The sequence below is a fragment of the Pseudophryne corroboree genome, chromosome 3 (genome assembly GCF_028390025.1).
Source record: "Pseudophryne corroboree isolate aPseCor3 chromosome 3, aPseCor3.hap2, whole genome shotgun sequence".
In the NCBI taxonomy this organism is placed as follows: domain Eukaryota; kingdom Metazoa; phylum Chordata; class Amphibia; order Anura; family Myobatrachidae; genus Pseudophryne; species Pseudophryne corroboree.
In genome coordinates, this window is record NC_086446.1 from 460,412,840 (window position 1) to 460,435,477 (window position 22,638).

Below are 22,638 nucleotides of genomic sequence, written 5' to 3' on the forward strand. Positions count from 1 at the left end.
GGCTGGCAGTCATAAAATATGTGTACAAACAGAAGCAAATCTTGTCCCTCACCACATAACTGAACCTAAGTCTGACATATAAACATAATTTACTTAATTTCATATTTTTTATAAATTTCCCAATTAGAAACTTTTGGACTAGGTCTCCTGAGAGCCAGTAAATTAACTGCATCCCGGTGAGAACAGCTGTATTGTGTAGGTTACAAAATGCCTGTGGCCTTTTCTAGTCCTGATTTCTTGAAATCTAGTAATCCCATCAGTGTTGGTGTTCAGTACTCGGTTATCGCTGGGTACACACTAGGCATATATTGGAGGATTTGTCATTTTGAGCCGAATTGGAATGACAAATGTGCCACATTGTCTAGGGTGTATGCACTGTTGTGCGCTACTGTGTGTCATTCCTTGCATATTCTGATCTGGCAGATCAGAAGATATCAGTAATGATTTTGTGGAAATCGATTAGTGTGTACGCTCAACCAGATATACACTACGTAGTCAAAAGTGATTGGACATAATCAGCAAACGAAAAAGGTTGCTCCTGAGCTGGACACGTGTTTGTGATGGTATAAACCAGGTAGAGGGCCACTGATTTAGATAATTTGCTAATGAGCTGACTTGCATGAATGAGCTAACAGAGATTGAAAAGGGGATCATCGTCGGCTGCTCGATGGGAGGTATGAGTGTGAGAAGCATTGCGGATGTTAGGTTCTCGAATCCACTGTCTTTTGTCATTAATGTGTGGAAGAAGAACGGTCATTGCAGGAACGCACCTCGCCCTGAAAGACCCCCCAAAACAAAAGAACAGTAGTTGTCCCATACATACCGTTGCACACAAGTTCCAAATGGCCACTAATGTGCCGGTTTTGACAAGAACATGTCGTAGGGAGGCCCATGCACTTGGATATTATGGGTGAGCAGCTGCTCATAAACTTCAAGATGGTGTAAAGAGCACAAAACCTGGACAGTGGAACAATGGCGGCGAGTGTTATGGAGTGACGAATAATTGTTTACACTTTTCAGATCAGATGGATGTGTTTGGAGATTGCCAGAAGAACATCTGATGCCAGAGTGTACAGTACCTTCAGTAAAGCATGGAGGTGGTGGATTCATGCTTTGGGGCTGTATCAGCTGGTTTGACATGGGTCCATTTACTCTGAGAAGTATGGAGATGTCATTGATAACTCTGTGTACACTTCATTGTGGCAGTTCTATGGAAACAACAAATGTTTTTTTTTTATAAGGACCACATTGCCACCTGTCATGTTTCCAGGGCGACGCTGGACTGGTACACAGAAAATTCTGTAACCTGGATGGACTGGCCAGCTCAGTGTCCAGATCTTAACCCAATAGAGAACCTCTGGGACAAATTGGAGCGACTGGTGCATTCTAGACCAGTTCGACCTTCTTCAGGGTCACTGTACTTAAGGCGGAATGGCAAAACATACCACCTGCTGTTGTCCAGGAACTTGTGGACAGTTTGCTTGCCAAGAAGGGTGTCTGCAGTACCCACAAAGTACTGACGTCAATACAATCTTGTTTATCTATTTGCTGTCAATGTCCAATGACTTTTGTCTACATAGTGTGTGTGTGTGTGTGTGTGTGTGTGTGTGTGTATGTATGTATGTATGTATGTATGTATGTATATATGTATGTATGTATGTATGTATATATATATATATATATATATATATATATATATATATATATATATATATATATATATATATATATATATATATATAGTGTGTGTGTATATATCTGTCTCTTCATGTAATCCCAGACAGACTATATGATGTTGAGATCAGAGCTCTGAGGGGGCCATATCATCACTCCAGGACTCCTTGTTCTTCTTTACGCTGAAGATAGTTCTTGATTACATTGGCTGTATGTTTGGGCCGTTGTCATGCTGCAGAATAATTTTAGAACCAATCGGACTCCTCCTTGATGATGATATATGATGGTTAAGTACCTGCCTGTATTTCTCAGCATTGAGGATACTATTAATCTTTACCAAATCCCCAATTTCATTTGCTGAAATGCAGCCCTAAACTTGCAAGGAACCCCCACCATGCTTCACGGGTGTAGTATGGTATGCTGGCTGCCGGGCTCCCGGCGACCAGCATACCGGCGCCAGGAGCCCGACCGCCGGCATACCGACAGCGTGGCGAGCACAAATGAGCCCCTTGCGGGCTCGCTGCGGGCACGGTGGCGTGCTACAGGCGCCACGCTATTTATTCTCCCTCCAGGGGGGTCGTGGACCCCCACGAGGGAGAATATCTGTCGGTATGCCGGGTGTCGGGATTCCGGCGCCGGTATACTGTGCGCCGTGATCCCAACATTCGGCAACCTGAAGATCACCCTGCTTCACTCTGCCTGCAGACACTCATTATTGTACCGATCTCCAGCCCCTTGGCGAACAAACTGCCTTCTGTTGCAGTCAAATATTTCATATTTTGACTCCTCAGTCCAGAGCACCTGCTGCAATTTTTCTGCATCCCAGTTTTTGTTTTCGTGCATAGTCAAAACAAGGCCAAGTGATTCAAACTTTTTTGTTTATTTATTTATAAGCCCTGAGGACTAATAAAAAAACAACAACAAAAAACGTAAAAAATGAATGCATGGAAGGGTTAAAGGCAAATTATTTAAGAATTTCTTAATGACACTTTAATTGCAAGTAATCCCTGTGTGATTATTGATGACTGTGCCAAATTATATACGTGAATTACATGAAGTGTTTATGCTTGCTTAAATCTGTATAGAATGTTATCCTTTTTCACATCCCTTTCAGCTGTAGGTTGTCATGTTTGGAGAGCGGAGGTTTTCTGCATTGCAATATAGAAGTAACATTTTGTTGGTTTGCAGTCTCATTAAAAAGAGATGCTCTATACTCATTGGATTCACAAACCTGAAGACTCCTGCAAGGACAACCTACTGGCCATATTTTATTTTACTTTCTGTCCTAGATGACCTATGTCTAAATGCTGCAGAATGGAGTTTTAACACTTTGGATGGCAAGGGAAAATAATTAAACATTTTAACAAACAGCCATTTTTTTTTATATATTTTTTTTCACATTTACTTATCTGCTTTTTTATTTATTATTATTATTTTTTTGCAAATTCCATACAGAATGTTATCAACACTTTTACTCAGACCGCCCTCTCTGAACGCTGCAGTTTCATAGGCAATGTGACAGTCGGGAGAGATGTAACCGTAGAGGAATTGGAGAAGGCTTACAATGCCATAGTGCTGGTGAGTGCTGAGACTAATAGAAACTTGAAGGTTGGTGCTTTATCTCTCTCCTAATGCTGTTCTCCATCTCACAGAGCTATGGAGCTGAGGATAAGCGGGAGCTGGGGATACCTGGAGAAGAGCTGCCAGGGGTGTATTCAGCAAGGGACTTTGTAGGCTGGTACAATGGACTTCCAGACAATAGACATGTGAGCATCAAACTTTTAAAGGAAACCGCTGATCAATATTTTACCTATAGGCTATGGGGCATATTCAGTTGAACAAGGACATTTTTGCTGAGGCTCACAAAAGTCCTGGCAGCTGCAGGGTTTTCAGTTAGACGTGACAATTTTTTAGCGTGGTAAATTCTAGGAGTTAACTGTTTGTTTTCTCGCAGATTCCGGCAGGTGCAAACTTTGGAAAAACCATTATTTGAAGGTGTCCATTTTGGGACTTGCTTTAGATCCCCTTGCTTCCTTTTCTCCCCCTAATGACTAATTATGCAATTGGAATTTTACAACTTGTTTAACTGGGCCAATCATTACATGTCATTATTGGGGTATACTTTTGTAAAGTGCAGAATAATTCGTTATAAAGATGTGGGACAGATATATGTGGGTGTTATATGGACGGGACAGGTATCTTAAAAACTTTACAGGTGGGATTTAAAGGTGTTTTTTAAAGTTGCCTAAAATTACCCCAACATCAACTCTTTTACATTTCTCTATCGTCCTAGTGGATGCTGGGGTTCCTGAAAGGACCATGGGGAATAGCGGCTCCGCAGGAGACAGGGCACAAAAAGTAAAGCTTTAGGATCAGGTGGTGTGCACTGGCTCCTCCCCCTATGACCCTCCTCCAAGCCTCAGTTAGATTTTTGTGCCCGGCCGAGAAGGGTGCAATCTAGGTGGCTCTCCTAAAGAGCTGCTTAGAAAAGTTTAGCTTAGGTTTTTTATTTTACAGTGAGTCCTGCTGGCAACAGGATCACTGCAACGAGGGACTTAGGGGAGAAGAAGTGAACTCACCTGCGTGCAGGATGGATTGGCTTCTTTGGCTACTGGACATTAGCTCCAGAGGGACGATCACAGGTACAGCCTGGATGGTCACCGGAGCCTCGCCGCCGGCCCCCTTGCAGATGCTGAAACGAGAAGAGGTCCAGAATCGGCGGCAGAAGACTCCTCAGTCTTCTTAAGGTAGCGCACAGCACTGCAGCTGTGCGCCATTTCCTCTCAGCACACTTCACACGGCAGTCACTGAGGGTGCAGGGCGCTGGGAGGGGGGCGCCCTGGGAGGCAAATGAAAACCTTTTTTGGCTAAAAATACCTCACATATAGCCTCCGGGGGCTATATGGAGATATTTAACCCCTGCCAGAATCCATTAAAGAGCGGGAGACGAGCCCGCCGAAAAAGGTGCGGGGCCTATCTCCTCAGCACACAGCGCCATTTTCCCTCATAGAAAGGCTGGAGGGAAGGCTCCCAGGCTCTCCCCTGCACTGCACTACAGAAACAAGGTTAAAACAGAGAGGGGGGGCACTAATTTGGCGTTAGAAATATATAAAAGATGCTATAAGGGAAAACACTTATATAAGGTTGTCCCTATATAATTATAGCGTTTTTGGTGTGTGCTGGCAAACTCTCCCTCTGTCTCTCCAAAGGGCTAGTGGGTCCTGTCCTCTATCAGAGCATTCCCTGTGTGTGTGCTGTGTGTCGGTACGTGTGTGTCGACATGTATGAGGACGATGTTGGTGAGGAGGCGGAGCAATTGCCTGTAATGGTGATGTCACTCTCTAGGGAGTCGACACCGGAATGGATGGCTTATTTAGGGAATTACGTGATAATGTCAACACGCTGCAAGGTCGGTTGACGACATGAGACGGCCGACAAACAATTAGTACCGGTCCAGACGTCTCAGAAACACCGTCAGGGGTTTTAAAACGCCCGTTTACTTTAGTCGGTCGACACAGACACAGACACGGACACTGAATCCAGTGTCGACGGTGAATAAACAAACGTATTCCTTATTAGGGCCACACGTTAAGGGCAATGAAGGAGGTGTTACATATTTCTGATACTACAAGTACCACAAAAGAGGGTATTATGTGGGATGTGAAAAAACTACCGTAGTTTTTCCTGAATCAGATAAATTAAATGAAGTGTGTGATGATGCGTGGGTTCCCCCCGATAGAAAATTATGGGCGGTATACCCTTTCCCGCCAGAAGTTAGGGCGCGTTGGGAAACACCCCTTAGGGTGGATAAGGCGCTCACACGCTTATCAAAACAAGTGGCGGTACCGTCTATAGATAGGGCCGTCCTCAAGGAGCCAGCTGACAGGAGGCTGGAAAATATCATAAAAAGTATATACACACATACTGGTGTTATACTGCGACCAGCGATCGCCTCAGCCTGGATGTGCAGAGCTGGGGTGGCTTGGTCGGATTCCCTGACTAAAAATATTGATACCCTTGACAGGGACAGTATTTTATTGACTATAGAGCATTTAAAGGATGCATTTTCTATATATGCGAGATGCACAGAGGGATATTTGCACTCTGGCATCAAGAGTAAGTGCGATGTCCATATCTGCCAGAAGATGTTTATGGACACGACAGTGGTCAGGTGATGCAGATTCCAAACGGCACAAAGGTGTATTGCCGTATAAAGGAAGAGGAGTTATTTGGGGTCGGTCCATCGGACCTGGTGGCCACGGCAACTGCTGGAAAATCCACCGTTTTTACCCTAAGTCACATCTCTGCAGAAAAAGACACCGTCTTTTCAGCCTCAGTCCTTTCGTCCCTATAAGAGTCATATCTGCCCAGGGATAGAGGAAAGGGAAGAAGACTGCAGCAGGCAGCCCATTCCCAGGAACAGAAGCGTTCCACCGCTTCTGCCAAGCTCTCAGCATGACGCTGGGACCGTACAGGACCCCTGGATCCTACATGTAGTATCCCAGGGGTACAGATTGGAATGTCGAGACGTTTCCCCTTCGCAGGCTCCTGAAGTCTGGTTTACCAAGGTCTCCCTCCGACAAGGAGGCAGTATGGGAAACAATTCACAAGCTGTATTCCCAGCAGGTGATAATCAAATTACCCCTCCTACAACAAGAAAAGGGGTATTATTCCACATTATATTGTGGTACTGAAGCCAGAAGGCTAGGTGAGACCTATTCTAAATCTAAAAAAATTTGAACACTTACAAAGGTTCAAATCAAGATGGAGTCACTCAGAGCAGTGATAACGAACCAGGAAGAAGGGGACTATATAGTGTCCCGAGACATCAGGGATGCTTACCTCCATGTCCAAAATTTGCCCTTCTCACTAAGGGTACCTCAGGTTCGTGGTACAGAACTGTCACTATCAGTTTCAGACGCTGCCGTTTGGATTGTCCACGGCACCCCGGGTCTTTACCAAGGTAATGGCCGAAATGATGATTCTTCTTCGAAGAAAAGGCGTCTTAATTATCCCTTACTTGGACGATCTCCTGATAAGGGCAAAGTCCAGGGAACAGTTGGAGGTCGGAGTAGCACTATCTCGGATACTGCTACAACAGCACGGGTGGATTCTAAATATTCCAAAATCGCAGCTGATCCCAACGACAAGTCTGCTGTGCCTAGGGATGATTCTGGACACAGTCCAGAAAAAGGTGTTTCTCCCGGAAGAGAAAGCCAGGGAGTTATCCGAGCTAGTCAGGAACCTCCTAAAATCAGTGCATCATTGCACAAGGGTCCTGGTAAAGATGGTGACTTCCTACGAAGCAATTCCATTCGGCAGATTTCACGCAAGAATTTTTCAGTGGGATCTGCTGGACAAATGGTCCGGATCGCATCTTCAGATGCATCAGCGGATAACCCTATATCCAAGGACAAGGGTGTCTCTCCTGTGGTGGTTACAGAGTGCTCATCTTCTAGAGGGCCGCAGATTCGGCATTCAGGATTGGATGCTGGTGACCACGGAGGCCAGCCCGAGAGGCTGGGGAGCAGTCACACAAGGAAAAAATTTCCAGGGAGTGTGATCAAGTCTGGAGACTTTTCTCCACATAAATATACTGGAGCTAAGGGTAAATTTATAATACTCTAAGCTTAGCAAGACCTCTGCTTCAAGGTCAGCCGGTATTGATCCAGTGGGAAAAACATCACGGCAGTCGCCCACGTAAATAGACAGGGCGGCACAAGAAGCAGGAGGGCAATGGCAAAAACTGCAAGGACTTTTCGCTGGGCGGAAAATCATGTGATAGCACTGTCAGCAGTGTTTCATTCCGGGAATGGAAACTGGGAAGCAGACTTCCTCAGCAGGCACGACCTCCACCCGGCAGAATGGAAACTTCATCGGGAAGTTTTCCACATGATTGTAAACCGTTGGGAAATACCAAAGGTGGACATGATGGCGTCCCGTCTGAACAAAAAACGGGACAGGTATTGCGCCAGGTTAAGAGACCCTCAGGCAATAGCTGTGGACGTTCTGGTAACACCATGGATGTACCAGTCGGTGTATGTGTTCCATCCTCTGCTTCTCATACCTAAGGTACTGAGACTTATAAGACGTAGAGGAGTAAGAACTATACTCATGGCTCCGGATTGGCCAAGAAGGACTTGGTACCCGGAACTTCAAGAGATGCTCACAGAGGACTTATGGCCTCTGCCGCTAAGAAGGGACTTGTTTCAGCAAGTACCATGTCTGTTCCAAGACTTACCGCAGCTGCGTTTGACGGCATGGCGGTGGAACGCCGGATCCTAAGGGAAAAAGGCATTCCGGAAGAGGTCATTCCTACCCTGGTCAAAGCCAGAAAGGAGGTGACCGCACAACATTATCACCACATGTGGCAAAAATATGTTGCGTGGTGTGAGGCCAGAAAGGCCCCACGGAGAAATTTCAACTCGGTCGATTCCTGCATTTCCTGCAAACAGGAGTGTCTATGGGCCTCAAATTGGGGTCCATTAAGGTTCAAATTTCGGCCCTGTCGATTTTCTTCCAGAAAGAAGTGGCTTCAGTTCCTGAAGTCCAGAAGTTTGTCAAGGGAGTATTGCATATACAACCCCCTTTTGTGCCTCCAGTGGCACTGTGGGATCTCAACGTAGTTCTGGGATTCCTCAAATCACATTGGTTTAAAACCAGTCAAATCTGTGGATTTGAAGCATCTCACATGAAAAGTGACCATGCTCTTGGCCCTGGCCTGGACCAGGCGAGTGTCAAATTGGTGGTTTTTTTCTCAAAAAAGCCCATATCTGGTTGTCCATTTGGACAGGGCAGAGCTGCGGACTCGTCCCCAGTTCTCTCCCTAAGGTGCTGTCAGTGTTTCACCTAAACCAGCTTATTTTGGTGCCTTGCGCCTACTAGGGACTTGGAGGACTCCAGGTTGCTAGATGTTGTCAGGGCCCTGTAAATATAGGTTCCAGGACGGCTGGAGTCAGGAAAACTGACTTGCTGTTATCCTGTATGCACCCAACAAACTGGGTGCTCTTGCTTCTAAGCAGACGATTGCTAGTTGGATGTGTAATACAATTCAGCTTGCACATTCTGTGGCAGGCCTGCCACAGCCAAAATATGTAAATGCCCATTCCACAAGGAAGGTGGGCTTATCTTGGGCGGCTGCCCGAGGGGTCTCGGCTTTACAACTTTGCCGAGCGGCTATTTAGTCAGGGGCAAACACGTTGGTAAAATCCTACAAATTTGATACCCTGGCTAAGGAGGACCTGGAGTTCTCTCATTCGGTGCTGCAGAGTCATCCGCACTCTCCCGCCCGTTTGGGAGCTTTGGTATTATCCCCATGGTCCTTTCAGGAACCCCAGCATCCACTAGGACGATAGAGAAAATAAGAATTTACTTACCGATAATTCTATTTCTCGGAGTCCGTAGTGGATGCTGGGCGCCCATCCCAAGTGCGGGTTATCTGCAATACTTGTACATAGTTACAAAAATCGGGTTATTATTGTTGTGAGCCATCTTTTCAGAGGCTCCGCTGTTATCATACTGTTAACTGGGTTCAGATCACAGGTTGTACAGTGTGATTGGTGTGGCTGGTATGAGTCTTACCCGGGATTCAAAATCCTTCCTTATTGTGTACGCTCGTCCGGGCACAGTATCCTAACTGAGGCTTGGAGGAGGGTCATAGGGGGAGGAGCCAGTGCACACCACCTGATCCTAAAGCTTTACTTTTTGTGCCCTGTCTCCTGCGGAGCCGCTATTCCCCATGGTCCTTTCAGGAACCCCAGCATCCACTACGGACTCCGAGAAATAGAATTATCGGTAAGTAAATTCTTATTTTTATGCACACCAAATTTAAAGTAATTAAAATGCTTAAAAAATAAAAAATGCTATAATCAGCCATTTTCAAAGCATATTATAGTAATAATTATCTATACTGTTACCCAATATTTATTTGTAGTTTTTTGTTGAGGTACAGGCTGACTTCTCCATATTTTTATTTTATTTTTTTTTAAGAAAAAATTGTTTTTTTGCTGGAGAAAATATTGTGCCAAGTGGTTTTTTTTATTTTTTATTTATTTTTTTCAAATGGGATAGCAGGAGAATTGGGAGCACAGTTACTGTGGTAATGGGGAAAAAGGGTGTTATATCCGCGTTAAGTTTTGTAGGAAAAACCTTGTGTTCAATTGAATATGCCCCTTAGTGTATGCGATGGTGATGTCAACATCCTCCTCAAACTGGAAATCAGTTGCTTTTTATGTTAAATCACTACACTACAATCATGCTGGAGTTCTAGTAAAGAATCTAGTTTTTGTCTGGTTTAAATTACAAATTACATTTCCCCACTGTTTTAGCAATGATTCAATGTTTATTTTGTTGTACTCCATTTTTACACAACTCTACACAAAGGGATGTAGCAATGGGAGCCCAGTACTGATCACTGGTCTATGAGGAGGGGGAGCAGCATCCGGGGGTGTATCACATTTCCGTATAATCTGTATCATGCTGGCTGCACTGTCAATCATAACCAAGCTCCTTTTTTTTCTTTCTTTTTTTTTTAAAGAAAGAAACGTGTGTATGTGTGTGCATATATATATGCATGTGTGTGTGTGTATATATGTATGTATGTATGTGTATATATATATATATATATATATATATATATATATATATGCACATGCACACAATGGAAAAGATGTCTGGCACTCTCGAACAAGTGTTCGGGAGAGACACACACCTCGTAGTGAAACTCTATAAAGAATACAATAAGGACCATAATCTTAGCAGTAGTATTTTATATAGTTTCTGCCCATGCAGAAGCCATATATAGGGATCATCTGTTTGGTAACAAGCATCCACTTCTTAAGAACTATGCTACTATCTGCAAACTGTTGTGGATGCTAAAGCGCCTGATAATTCACAGCGGAACACTGTGAGTTATGACATTGTCAGTGCCTAAGCCATTGTCGCTTGCCTTAAATCAAGATTAACCTGCCAAGCTGTGCATTATTGTTGCTCCTTCTCCAGGTGATCACTCACCTGGAGACATTCAGGTGAGCGATCATCTTCCAGATGTGCTCTAGGAGACCCCAGCACTAGACTCACCTCCCCATCTCCTTCCTCCAGCAACCTGATTTTCTTTAAATTCTTTCTTCTTATCGGAGCCCTGGAGCTGCTTCATGGAGCAGTTTTCCTAAGGCTTGCCATTGGCAGCACTCCCAGTTACGCCATCTAGGCTTATGTCACCATGCAGACAAAGAAGCTGGAAGCACAGAATTTGCCCCCTTTTCTGAGAGTGCTTTATATAATTGTCCTAAAGGGAGTGCAAATATTGTTTTGTATGCGTGTACAGTGTACATTTTCTATGCCTCTTCTGTGCGCACCTGATTTATCTGCATGTTTCTCCAGTTGCCAGTCCTAGGTGATTTGTCAGGTGACTATCCTTTTTCACTGAAACTACAGTGCAGACTATGGACTACAAAACTGTTAGGATATTGAACATGTTCATTTTTTTTAACATAGATTTCCTGAATCATTATGTAGTGTGAGGACAGCTAACATATCATTCTGACACTGGAAAATGACAGGGGTCATGCTCACTGTCATTGTGTTGTACTGCTGCCGTGTCCTATTGGTGTAGGAACCTTCAGAGAGCGAGTGCTTTTTGTCAGTGCACTAAATACAAGAATGCTTTGGTGGAGAACTCCTTTTAGGCTTAGGGACCTAATTCAGACCTGATTGTAGCAGCAAATTTATTAGCAGATGGGCAGAGGTGGCAGATATAACATTTGCAGAGAGAGTTAGATTTGGGAGGGTTATATTGTTTCTGTGCAGGGTAAATACTGGCTTGTTTATTTTTACACTGTAATTTAGATTTCAGTTTTAACACACCCCACCCAAATCTAACTCTATCTGAACGTGTTACAACTACACCCCCCGCATTATATATGGTTTTGCCCATCTGCTAACAAATTTGCTGCTACAATCAGGTCTGGATTAGGCCCTGGGAACTGCATGTTAAAGCAGCAAAACCCTGCATAGACATTTATTACACATATACAGCATGTATATCTTCCCCCTATGGCTATATTTCTCTGACGTCCTAAGTGGATGCTGGGGACTCCGTCAGGACCATGGGGATTAGCGGCTCCGCAGGAGACAGGGCACAAAAGTAAAAGCTTTAGGATCAGGTGGTGTGCACTGGCTCCTCCCCCTATGACCCTCCTCCAAGCCTCAGTTAGATTTTTGTGCCCGGCCGAGAAGGGTGCAATCTAGGTGGCTCTCCTAAAGAGCTGCTTAGAGTAAAAGTTTGTTAGGTTTTTATTTTCAGTGAGTCCTGCTGGCAACAGGCTCACTGCTACGAGGGACTTAGGGGAGAGAAGTGAACTCACCTGCGTGCAGGATGGATTGGCTTCTTAGGCTACTGGACACCATTAGCTCCAGAGGGAGTCGGAACACAGGTCTCACCCTGGGGTTCGTCCCGGAGCCGCGCCGCCGACCCCCCTTGCAGATGCCGAAAAGTGAAGGTCCAGAAACGGCGGCAGAAGACTCTTCTGTCTTCATAAGGTAGCGCACAGCACTGCAGCTGTGCGCCATTGTTGTCAGCACACTTCATAGCAGCGGTCACTGAGGGTGCAGGGCGCTGGGGGGGGGGCGCCCTGGGCAGCAATGATAGTACCTTATTCTGGCTAAAAATACATCACATATAGCCCCTGGGGGCTATATGGATGTATTTAACCCCTGCCAGGTCTCAGAAAAACGGGAGAAGAAGCCCGCCGAAAAGGGGGCGGGGCCTATTCTCCTCAGCACACAGCGCCATTTTCCCTCACAGAAATGCTGGTGGGAAGGCTCCCAGGCTCTCCCCTGCACTGCACTACAGAAACAGGGTTAAAACAGAGAGGGGGGGCACTTATTTGGCGATATGTATATATATATTAAAATGCTATAAGGGAAAAACACTTATATAAAGGTTGTCCCTGTATAATTATAGCGTTTTTGGTGTGTGCTGGCAAACTCTCCCTCTGTCTCCCCAAAGGGCTAGTGGGGTCCTGTCCTCTATCAGAGCATTCCCTGTGTGTGTGCTGTGTGTCGGTACGTGTGTGTCGACATGTATGAGGACGATGTTGGTGAGGAGGCGGAGCAATTGCCTGAAATGGTGATGTCACTCTCTAGGGAGTCGACACCGGAATGGATGGCTTATTTAAGGAATTACGTGATAATGTCAACACGCTGCAAGGTCGGTTGACGACATGAGACGGCCGGCAAACAAATTAGTACCTGTCCAGGCGTCTCAAACACCGTCAGGGGCTGTAAAACGCTCATTTACCTCAGTCGGTCGACACAGACACGGACACTGACTCCAGTGTCGACGGTGAAGAAACAAACGTATTTTCCTTTAGGGCCACACGTTACATGTTAAGGGCAATGAAGGAGGTGTTACATATTTCTGATACTACAAGTACCACAAGAAGGGTATTATGTGGGGTGTGAAAAAACTACCTGTAGTTTTTCCTGAAACAGATAAATTAAATGAAGTGTGTGATGATGCGTGGGTTTCCCCCGATAGAAAATTATTGGCGGTATACCCTTTCCCGCCAGAAGTTAGGGCGCGTTGGGAAACACCCTTTAGGGTGGATAAGGCGCTCACACGCTTATCAAAACAAGTGGCGGTACCGTCTCCAGATAGGGCCGCCCTCAAGGAGCCAGCTGAGAGGCTGGAAAATATCCTAAAAAGGTATATACACACATACTGGTGTTATACTGCGACCAGCGATCGCCTCAGCCTGGATGTGCAGCGCTGGGGTGGCTTGGTCGGATTCCCTGACTGAAAATATTGATACCCTTGACAGGGACAGTATTTTATTGACTATAGAGCATTTAAAGGATGCATTTCTATATATGCGAGATGCACAGAGGGATATTTGCACTCTGGCATCAAGCGTAAGTGCGATGTCCATATCTGCCAGAAGATGTTTATGGACACGACAGTGGTCAGGTGATGCAGATTCCAAACGGCACATGGAAGTATTGCCGTATAAAGGGGAGGAGTTATTTGGGGTCGGTCCATCGGACCTGGTGGCCTCGGCAACAGCTGAAAAATCCACCTTTTTTACCCCAAATCACATCTCAGCAGAAAAAGACACCGTCTTTTCAGCCTCAGTCCTTTCGTCCCCATAAGGGCAAGCGGGCAAAAGGCCAGTCATATCTGCCCAGGGATAGAGGAAAGGGAAGAAGACTGCAGCAGGCAGCCCATTCCCAGGAACAGAAGCCCTCCACAGCTTCTGCCAAGTCCTCAGCATGACGCTGGGGCCGTACAAGCGGACTCAAGTGCGGTGGGGGGTCGTCTCAAGAGTTTCAGCGCGTAGTGGGCTCACTCGCAAGTGGACCCCTGGATCCTACAAGTAGTATCCCAGGGGTACAGACTGGAGATTCGAGACGTCTCCCCCTCGCAGGCTCCTGATGTCTGCTTTACCAACGTCTTCCTCCGACAGGGAGGCAGTATTGGAAACAATTCACAAGCTGTATTCCCAGCAGGTGATAATCAAAGTACCCCTCCTACAACAAGGAAAGGGGTATTATTCCACACTATATTGTGGTACTGAAGCCAGACGGCTCGGTGAGACCTATTCTAAATGGGAAATCTTTGAACACTTACATACAAAGGTTCAAATCAAGATGGAGTCACTCAGAGCAGTGATAGCGAACCAGGAAGAAGGGGACTATATGGTGTCCCTGGACATCAAGGATGCTTACCTCCATGTCCCAAATTGCCCTTCTCACCAAGGGTACCTCAGGTTCGTGGTACGGAACTGTCACTATCAGTTTCAGACGCTGCCGTTTGGATTGTCCACGGCACCCCGGGTCTTTACCAAAGTAATGGCCAAAATGATGATTCTTCTTCAAAGAAAAGGCGTCTTAATTATCCCTTACTTGGACGATCTCCTGATAAGGGCAAGGTCCAGAGAACAGTTGGAAGTCGGAGTAGCACTATCTCAAGTAGTTCTACGACAGCACGGGTGGATTCTAAATATCCAAAATCGCAGCCGTTTCCGACGACACGTCTGCTGTTCCTAGGGATGGTTCTGGACACAGTCCAGAAAAAGGTGTTTCTCCCGGAGGAGAAAGCCAGGGAGTTATCCGAGCTAGTCAGGAACCTCCTAAAACCAGGAAAAGTGTCAGTGCATCATTGCACAAGAGTCCTGGGAAAAATGGTGGCTTATTACGAAGCGATTCCATTCGGCAGATTCCACGCAAGAACTTTTCAGTGGGATCTGCTGGACAAATGGTCCGGATCGCATTTTCAGATGCATCAGCGGATAACCCTATCTCCAAGGACAAGGGTGTCTCTCCTGTGGTGGTTACAGAGTGCTCATCTTCTAGAGGGCCGTAGATTCGGCATTCAGGATTGGATGCTGGTGACCACGGAGGCCAGCCTGAGATGCTGGGGAGCAGTCACACAGGGAAAAAATTTCCAGGGAGTGTGATCAAGTCTGGAGATTTTTCTCCACATAAATATACTGGAGCTAAGGGCAATTTACAATGCTCTAAGCTTAGCAAGACCTCTGCTTCAAGGTCAGCCGGTATTGATCCAGTGGGACAACATCACGGCAGTCGCCCACGTAAACAGACAGGGCGGCACAAGAAGCAGGAGGGCAATGGCAGAAACTGCAAGGATTTTTCGCTGGGCGGAAAATCATGTGATAGCACTGTCAGCAGTGTTCATTCCGGGAGTGGACAACTGGGAAGCAGACTTCCTCAGCAGGCACAACCTCCACCCGGGAGAGTGGGGACTTCATCGGGAAGTCTTCCACATGATTGTGAACCGTTGGAAAAGACCAAAGGTGGACATGATGGCGTCCCGCCTGAACAAAAAACTGGACAAGTATTGCGCCAGGTCAAAAGACCCTCAGGCAATAGCTGTGGACGTTCTGGTAACACCGTGGGTGTACCAGTCGGTGTATGTCTTCCCTCCTCTGCTTCTCATACCCAAGGTATTGAGAATTAGAAGACGTAGAGGAGTAAGAACTATACTCGTGGCTCCGGATTGGCCAAGAAGGACTTGGTACCCGGAACTTCAAGAGATGCTCACAGAGGATTCATGGCCTCTGCCGCTAAGAAGGGACTTGCTTCAGCAAGTACCATGTCTGTTCCAAGACTTACCGCGGCTGCGTTTGACGGCATGGCGGTTGAACGCCGGATCCCTAGGGAAAAAGGGCATTCCGGAAGAGGTCATTCCTACCCTGGTCAAAGCCAGGAAGGAGGTGACCGCACAACATTATCACCACATGTGGCGAAAATATGTTGCGTGGTGTGAGGCCAGGAAGGCCCCATGAAGAAATTTCAACTCTGTCGTTTCCTGCATTTCCTGCAAACAGGAGTGTCTATGGGCCTCAAATTGGGGTCCATTAAGGTTCAAATTTCGGCCCTGTCGATTTTCTTCCAGAAAGAATTGGCTTCAGTTCCTGAAGTCCAGAAGTTTGTCAAGGGAGTACTGCATATACAACCCCCTTTTGTGCCTCCAGTGGCACTGTGGGATCTCAACGTAGTTCTGGGATTCCTAAAATCACATTGGTTTAAACCGCTCAAATCTGTGGATTTGAAATATCTCACAGGGAAAGTGACCATGCTGTTGGCCCTGGCCTCGGCCAGGCGAGTGTCAGAATTGGCGGCGTTTGTCTCAAAAAAGCCCATATCTGATTGTCCATTCGGACAGGGCAGAGCTGCGGACTCATCCCCAGTTTCTCCCTAAGGTGGTGTCAGTGTTTCACCCGAACCAGCTTATTGTGGTACCTGCGGCTACTAGGGACTTGGAGGACTCCAAGTTGCTAGATGTTGTCAGGGCCCTGAAAATATAGTTTCCAGGACGGCTGGAGTCAGGAAAACTGACTTGCTGTTATCCTGTATGCACCCAACAAACTGGGTGCTCTTGCTTCTAAGCAGACGATTGCTAGTTGGATGTGTAGTACAATTCAGCTTGCACATTCTGTGGCAGGCCTGCCACAGCCAAAATATGTAAATGCCCATTCCACAAGGAAGGTGGGCTCATCTTGGGCGGCTGCCCGAGGGGTCTCGGCTTTACAACTTTGCCGAGCTGATACTTGGTCAGGGGCACACCCTGACTGAGGAGGACCTGGAGTTCTCTCATTCGGTGCTGCAGAGTCATCCGCACTCTCCCGCCCGTTTGGGAGCTTTGGTATAATCCCCATGGTCCTGACGGAGTCCCCAGCATCCACTTAGGACGTCAGAGAAAATAAGAATTTACTTACCGATAATTCTATTTCTCGTAGTCCGTAGTGGATGCTGGGCGCCCATCCCAAGTGCGGATTGTCTGCAATACTTGTATATAGTTATTGTTACAAAAATCGGGTTATTATTGTTGTGAGCCATCTTTTCAGATGCTCCGCTGTTATCATGCTGTTAACTGGGTTCAGATCACAGGTTGTACAGTGTGATTGGTGTGGCTGGTATGAGTCTTACCCGGGATTCAAAATCCTTCCTTATTGTGTACGCTCGTCCGGGCACAGTATCCTAACTGAGGCTTGGAGGAGGGTCATAGGGGGAGGAGCCAGTGCACACCACCTGATCCTAAAGCTTTTACTTTTGTGCCCTGTCTCCTGCGGAGCCGCTAATCCCCATGGTCCTGACGGAGTCCCCAGCATCCACTACGGACTACGAGAAATAGAATTATCGGTAAGTAAATTCTTATTTTTGTACATCTATATTAACATACCATTTTTTTTTTTTTTTGACGAACATTAATCTGGGCCTCCACGTGTTAATCATTTGTATTTAGGAGCACACACACTTACTGTAATAATGCTGCAGAGACCACTGACAACTAGATATGATGTGATCTTTTCTATGTCACAGTTATCTCCAGACCTGGGCAGCGAGACTGCTGTCATCTTGGGACAGGGGAATGTAGCACTTGACATTGCAAGAATCCTGCTATCCCCTCTTGATCTGTTAAAGGTAAGTGGCCAGACTTTAGCACCCTGCTTTTGCCATCTGCTCTGTTATAGACTGGATTTATTTTTGCTTTTACAGAAGACTGATATCACACAGTCTGCTCTTGAAGCCCTTTCTAAGAGTCGTGTTAAGAGAGTCTGGCTTGTTGGACGTCGTGGGCCTCTGCAGGTGGCATTTACAATAAAGGTACATGTTCAAGATCATCTTCAACATGTAATATGTATTTACATGCCATGTTTTCAGTTATAAGTTCTCAAACTATTCGGCAGAGAAGGAGACTGGTCATGTCGGGATTTAGGATATTTTCCCCATTGCTGATCCTATCTTGGCACTGGGGCTGATCACATTCCAGCAACAATATCCGTAATTTATTTTCTGAAATGCCCACAGTAACTATACCTTGTTTTAATCCGAAGACTTTTCATAAAATGCCATTAACCTGCTAATTCCTACTAAAAAGGCCAAAAAAAAGGGGTGGCAAGTGGTATTTGTTTTTGTTTTTTTGTTTTGTTTTTTTGTAATAGCAAGAAAGTTAAATATAGAAAATATGTGCATTTATTTATTAATGCTAAATTATATTCCTTAACTGTAGGAATTACGAGAGATGATTCACCTGCCAGGGACTCGTCCGCTATATTGTTCTTCTGATTTCAATGGCCTGGGAGATGTTGTAAAAGGTAAGGAGAGCCGATCTGCTGACTACGTTTTCATGGTTAATTCCCTTGCATAGAAAAATAATTTTTCTACATCTTTATCTATACTACAGATGTGTCCTCTTATATCCTTGCTGCAGTCACCCTAAACAGCCCTTGAAGTCGTGCCATGCCGTGGCGGGACTCTGTAGCGCCAATAGTCTTTTTTTAGTGGGGTTTTTTTTTTTTCCTATGTAAATGCATCTTAGATGGAAAGTAATGTAATAGGACGTGCAAGGAGCTTCTGCTAACTAAAATGATAGGCAGCATGCCTATATTCTGTGTAATTGCGGCTCTATCTGCATCCGAAATTCCACTTTATGGTGTTTTCCATGAAAACACTGTAGCATAGCATTTTGTATGAAAATACAGTCGGCATGGCGTGACTTCAAGGGCTGTTTAACGTAACTGCAGCAAGGATGTAAGATGACACATTACATTACTTTGCATCTAAGATGCATTTTTGCTGGAAAAAATGCAAAAAAAGATGCTCGGCACTACAGAGTCACACTGCACTTATGCGTAATGTGTAATGCGACTTGTAGCGCTCGGGGCAAAGATTTAAGAGGACACATCTAATAGATAGAAAATACTGTGTTCCTTGTGTTGCGGATGATCAGTCAACACGGTCAAAAGGTTGACAGTGCAAAAGGTCGACAGGTTCAAATAGGCAACATGATAATGGATGGCACAAGTTGTTGTTGTTTTTTTTCTTCTACTTTTCTCTTACGTCCTAGAGGATACTGGGGTCCATTTTAGTACCATGGGGTATAGACTGTTCCGCAGGAGCCTTCGGCACTTTAAGACTTTTTAACAGTGTGAACTGGCTCCTCCCTCTATGCCCCTCCTCCAGACCTCAGTTTAGAAAATGTGCCCAGGAAACTGGATGCACACCAGTGGAGCTCTACAGAGTTATGCTGGAAAAGACTTTGTTAGGTTTTTTTTATTTTACAGGGAAGCTGCTGGCAACAGCTTCCCTGCTTCGTGGGACTTAGGGGGGGAAGTAGGAACCAACTTCTCAGTCAGTTTAATGGCTCTGCTTCCGCTGACAGGACACCATTAGCTCCTGAAGAGGGTACTGAACACAGCCCAAGCCTGGCCAGCGTTCACTCCCACAGCATTGCGCCACCCCCTAACAGAGTCAGAAGGCTGGTGAGAATATTACCGGAGTTCTGCAGAGAGGGGCCCTCCGGCCATCATGGCGGTATAAAGGTACCAGCGCAGCGTGGGACGCTGCGCAGCAACTTGTCTACATGTCTCTCAGCACAGGGTGCAGAGCGCGCGCGGTGGGGGGTGGGGGGGTTGCGCTCTGAGGGACATGACAAATCCTAACTCTCACTGCCAAAATGTACATACATGTGAGCCGCTGATGTACACTACCCCCGCCAGTATAAATATTACCGTGGCTGAACCGCGCCATTACAGGGGCAGGTCTTCACCTCAGAATTGCTTGTAACACTCAATTGGCACCATTTTCTCGTCACAGAGACGCCGGAGTGCTGATCCTGCAGGCTATTTCTCCTCACACATAGCTGATCTAAGTACCAGGGTGTTATAGAAGGGGAGAGGAGCACATAATTTATTGAAGTCTGCGGGCTTCACATTGGATAAAGAAGGGCTGTTTTGGTATATATGTATATTCATTGTATGTAATACATATAGGGCGCGTGGTGTGGACTGGCAATTCCCTCTGGGTCCCTCTGACAGACATTAGTGTAGGTCTGTCCCCATTAGCTCCAGAGTCTGTGTGAGTGGTGTGACTATACACACGTGTAACATGTCTAGAGAAAGTTCTTTCCCAGAGGAACCCATGTTAGAGGCACAAGAGTGTTCTGAGCCTGTGTGGGTGAGAAAGCTGCAGAGTAATATGGCTAAACTAGCGAAGAAATTCTGAGTCTGAGGAACAGACAAAGCATTGGGGACAGTCTGTGGAAGATGCTCTATTTGCTGATTGTTCCACATCATCCAGTTCCCAGAAAAGGTCCCTGGCGCAAATTATGCAAAGAGACACTGACACAGATTCCGACACTGACGTCGACACTGGGGATTTGAGGGCGGTAGACCCCAAACTGGCTAAGAGCATTGAATGTATGATAGTCGCTATAAAAGAGGTGTTGGAATTTCTTGACACAACACCTCCACCTGAGGAAAAAGATTATTTTAAATTAAATAAAAAACAGGTGGTGACTTTTCCTCCGTCTAAGGACTTGAATAAATTTTAACCCGGAAAATAAATTTGCTATCCCTAAAAGGTTGCGGGTAGCGTACCCTTTCCCAGAAGAGGATAGGCGTAAGTGGGAGTCACCCCCAAGATAGACACCTCAGTTTCTAGGTTGTCAAAGAAAATAATTTTGCCTGCCCCAGGGTCAGTTTCATTAAAAGAACCTGCTGACCGCAAATTAGAGACTACTTTAAAGTCCATCTATATTGCTACGGGTACGTTACTCAGGCCCACAATTGCTTCTGCATGGGCAGATAACTTAATTGTTAGTATTGACACGGTCGATAAAGATGACATGTTGCAAATTCTAGGTCATATCAAAGATTCTGCAGGTTATTTGGTTGAGGCTATGAAGGATGTAGGCTTACTGGGCTCACGTGCCTCTGCTATGGCCGTTTCAGCCCACAGGGCGCTCTGGATACGCCAGTGGAATGCTGACGCAGAATCCAAAAGAAATATTGAGGCGCTCCCATACAATGGTGAGGCCCTCTTTGGAGAGAAATTAGATGCCATGATATCAACTACTACGTCTGGCAAGTCAGCTTTTCTGCCGTCGGCAGTTACGCCGGCTAAAAAAGTATATCATTCTCATACTATGCAGTCCTTTCGGCCCAACAAGTACAAAAAGGCTAAAAGTACCCCTTTTTTCACAGAGCACAAGAGCAGAAGTCAGGAACTACTTCTGCAAAAACCACAGCATGACGCTGGGGCTCCTCTGCGGGAGTGCGATCGGGTGGGGGGCACGTCTACTATTTTTCAGCCAGGTCTGGCTTCGCTCAGACCTGGATCTTTGGGATTTACAGATAATATCCCAAGGTAATAAGTTGGAATTTCAAGACCTTCCCCCATGCTGATTTTTCAAATCGGCCTTACCAGTTTCTGCTCAGGACAGCGCAAATGTCCTGAACGCAATACACAAATTATGTCAAGACAAAGTAATTGCCTTGGTTTCTGCCGAACAAAGGAATCAAGGCTTTTATTCAAGCCTGTTTGTAGTACCGAAGCCGGATGACTTGGTCAGGCTGATTTTTAAACCTAAAATCTCTGAATCTTTATTTAAAAAGATTCAATTCAAGATGGAATCCTTGAGAGCGGTGATTGCCAGCTTGGAAGAAAAGGAATTTCTGGTGTCAGTGGACATCAAGGATGCTTACTTGCATGTTCCCATTTACCCGCCACATCAAGCATATACCTGAGGTTTGCAGTTCAGGATTGCCACTACCAATTCCAGACATTACCGTTCGGGCTCTCCACGGCTCTGAGAATATTCAAGGTGATGGCGGAGATGATGGTTCTCCTTCGCAAACAAAGAGTCAACATAATTCCATACCTGGACAATCTCCTCATAAAAGCGAGATCCAGGGACAAGCTAATCCAAAAGATAGCGTTATCCCTGACGGTACTTTAACAGCACGGTTGGATCATTAACTTTCCAAAATCTCAGTTGGAACCGACGATGAGGTTATCATTTTTGGAAATTATACTGGACACCGAGGTACAGAGAGTATTTCTACCGGTGGAAAAAGCTCAGGAGATCCAGAGCATGGTCAAACAACTTTTGAGACCAAGAACAGTATCAATTCATCAGTGCATTCGCCTGTTGGGGAAAATGGTAGCGGCTTACAAGGCGCTACAATATGGCCGATTCCATGCCAGGGTCTTCCAGTGGGACCTACTGGACAAGTGGTCCGGGTCGCATCTCCACATGCATCAAAAGATAATCTTGTCAGCAAAAGCCAGAATTTCGCTCCTGTGGTGGCTACAAATGTCTCACCACCCGGAGGGACGCAGGTTCGGGATTCAGACATGGATCCTGGTGACCACGGATGCATGTGTCTAAGGATGGGGAGCAGTCACACAAGGCGAAAGCTTCCAAGGAAGGTGGTCAAGTCAAGAATCTCGACTTCACATAAACATTCTGGAATTGAGAGCTGTTTACAACAGTCTGCATCAGGCGGCACACCTTCTTCAAGATCGTCCCATACAGATCCAGTCAGACAATGTAACGGCAGTAGCTTACATAAACCGTCAAGGCGGAACAAAAAGCAGAGCGGCAATGGCAAAGGTGACAAAGCTACTCCTCTGGGCAGAAAGACATGCAAAAGCTCA

General features: G+C 45.9%; 1 protein-coding gene across 2 annotated transcripts in view; it reads left to right on the forward strand.

Annotated features, from left to right (window-relative positions):
* FDXR (ferredoxin reductase) overlaps positions 1-22,638 on the forward strand; it is a 129,160-nt gene that overhangs the window by 91,444 nt on the left and 15,078 nt on the right. For both annotated transcript variants that reach the window (XM_063960674.1, XM_063960675.1), the window contains exons 4-8: positions 3,130-3,252; positions 3,327-3,440; positions 17,518-17,619; positions 17,695-17,802; positions 18,209-18,293. In XM_063960674.1, coding sequence (XP_063816744.1) covers positions 3,130-3,252; positions 3,327-3,440; positions 17,518-17,619; positions 17,695-17,802; positions 18,209-18,293 — 532 coding nt within the window. The remainder of the gene's footprint in view (positions 1-3,129; positions 3,253-3,326; positions 3,441-17,517; positions 17,620-17,694; positions 17,803-18,208; positions 18,294-22,638) is intronic.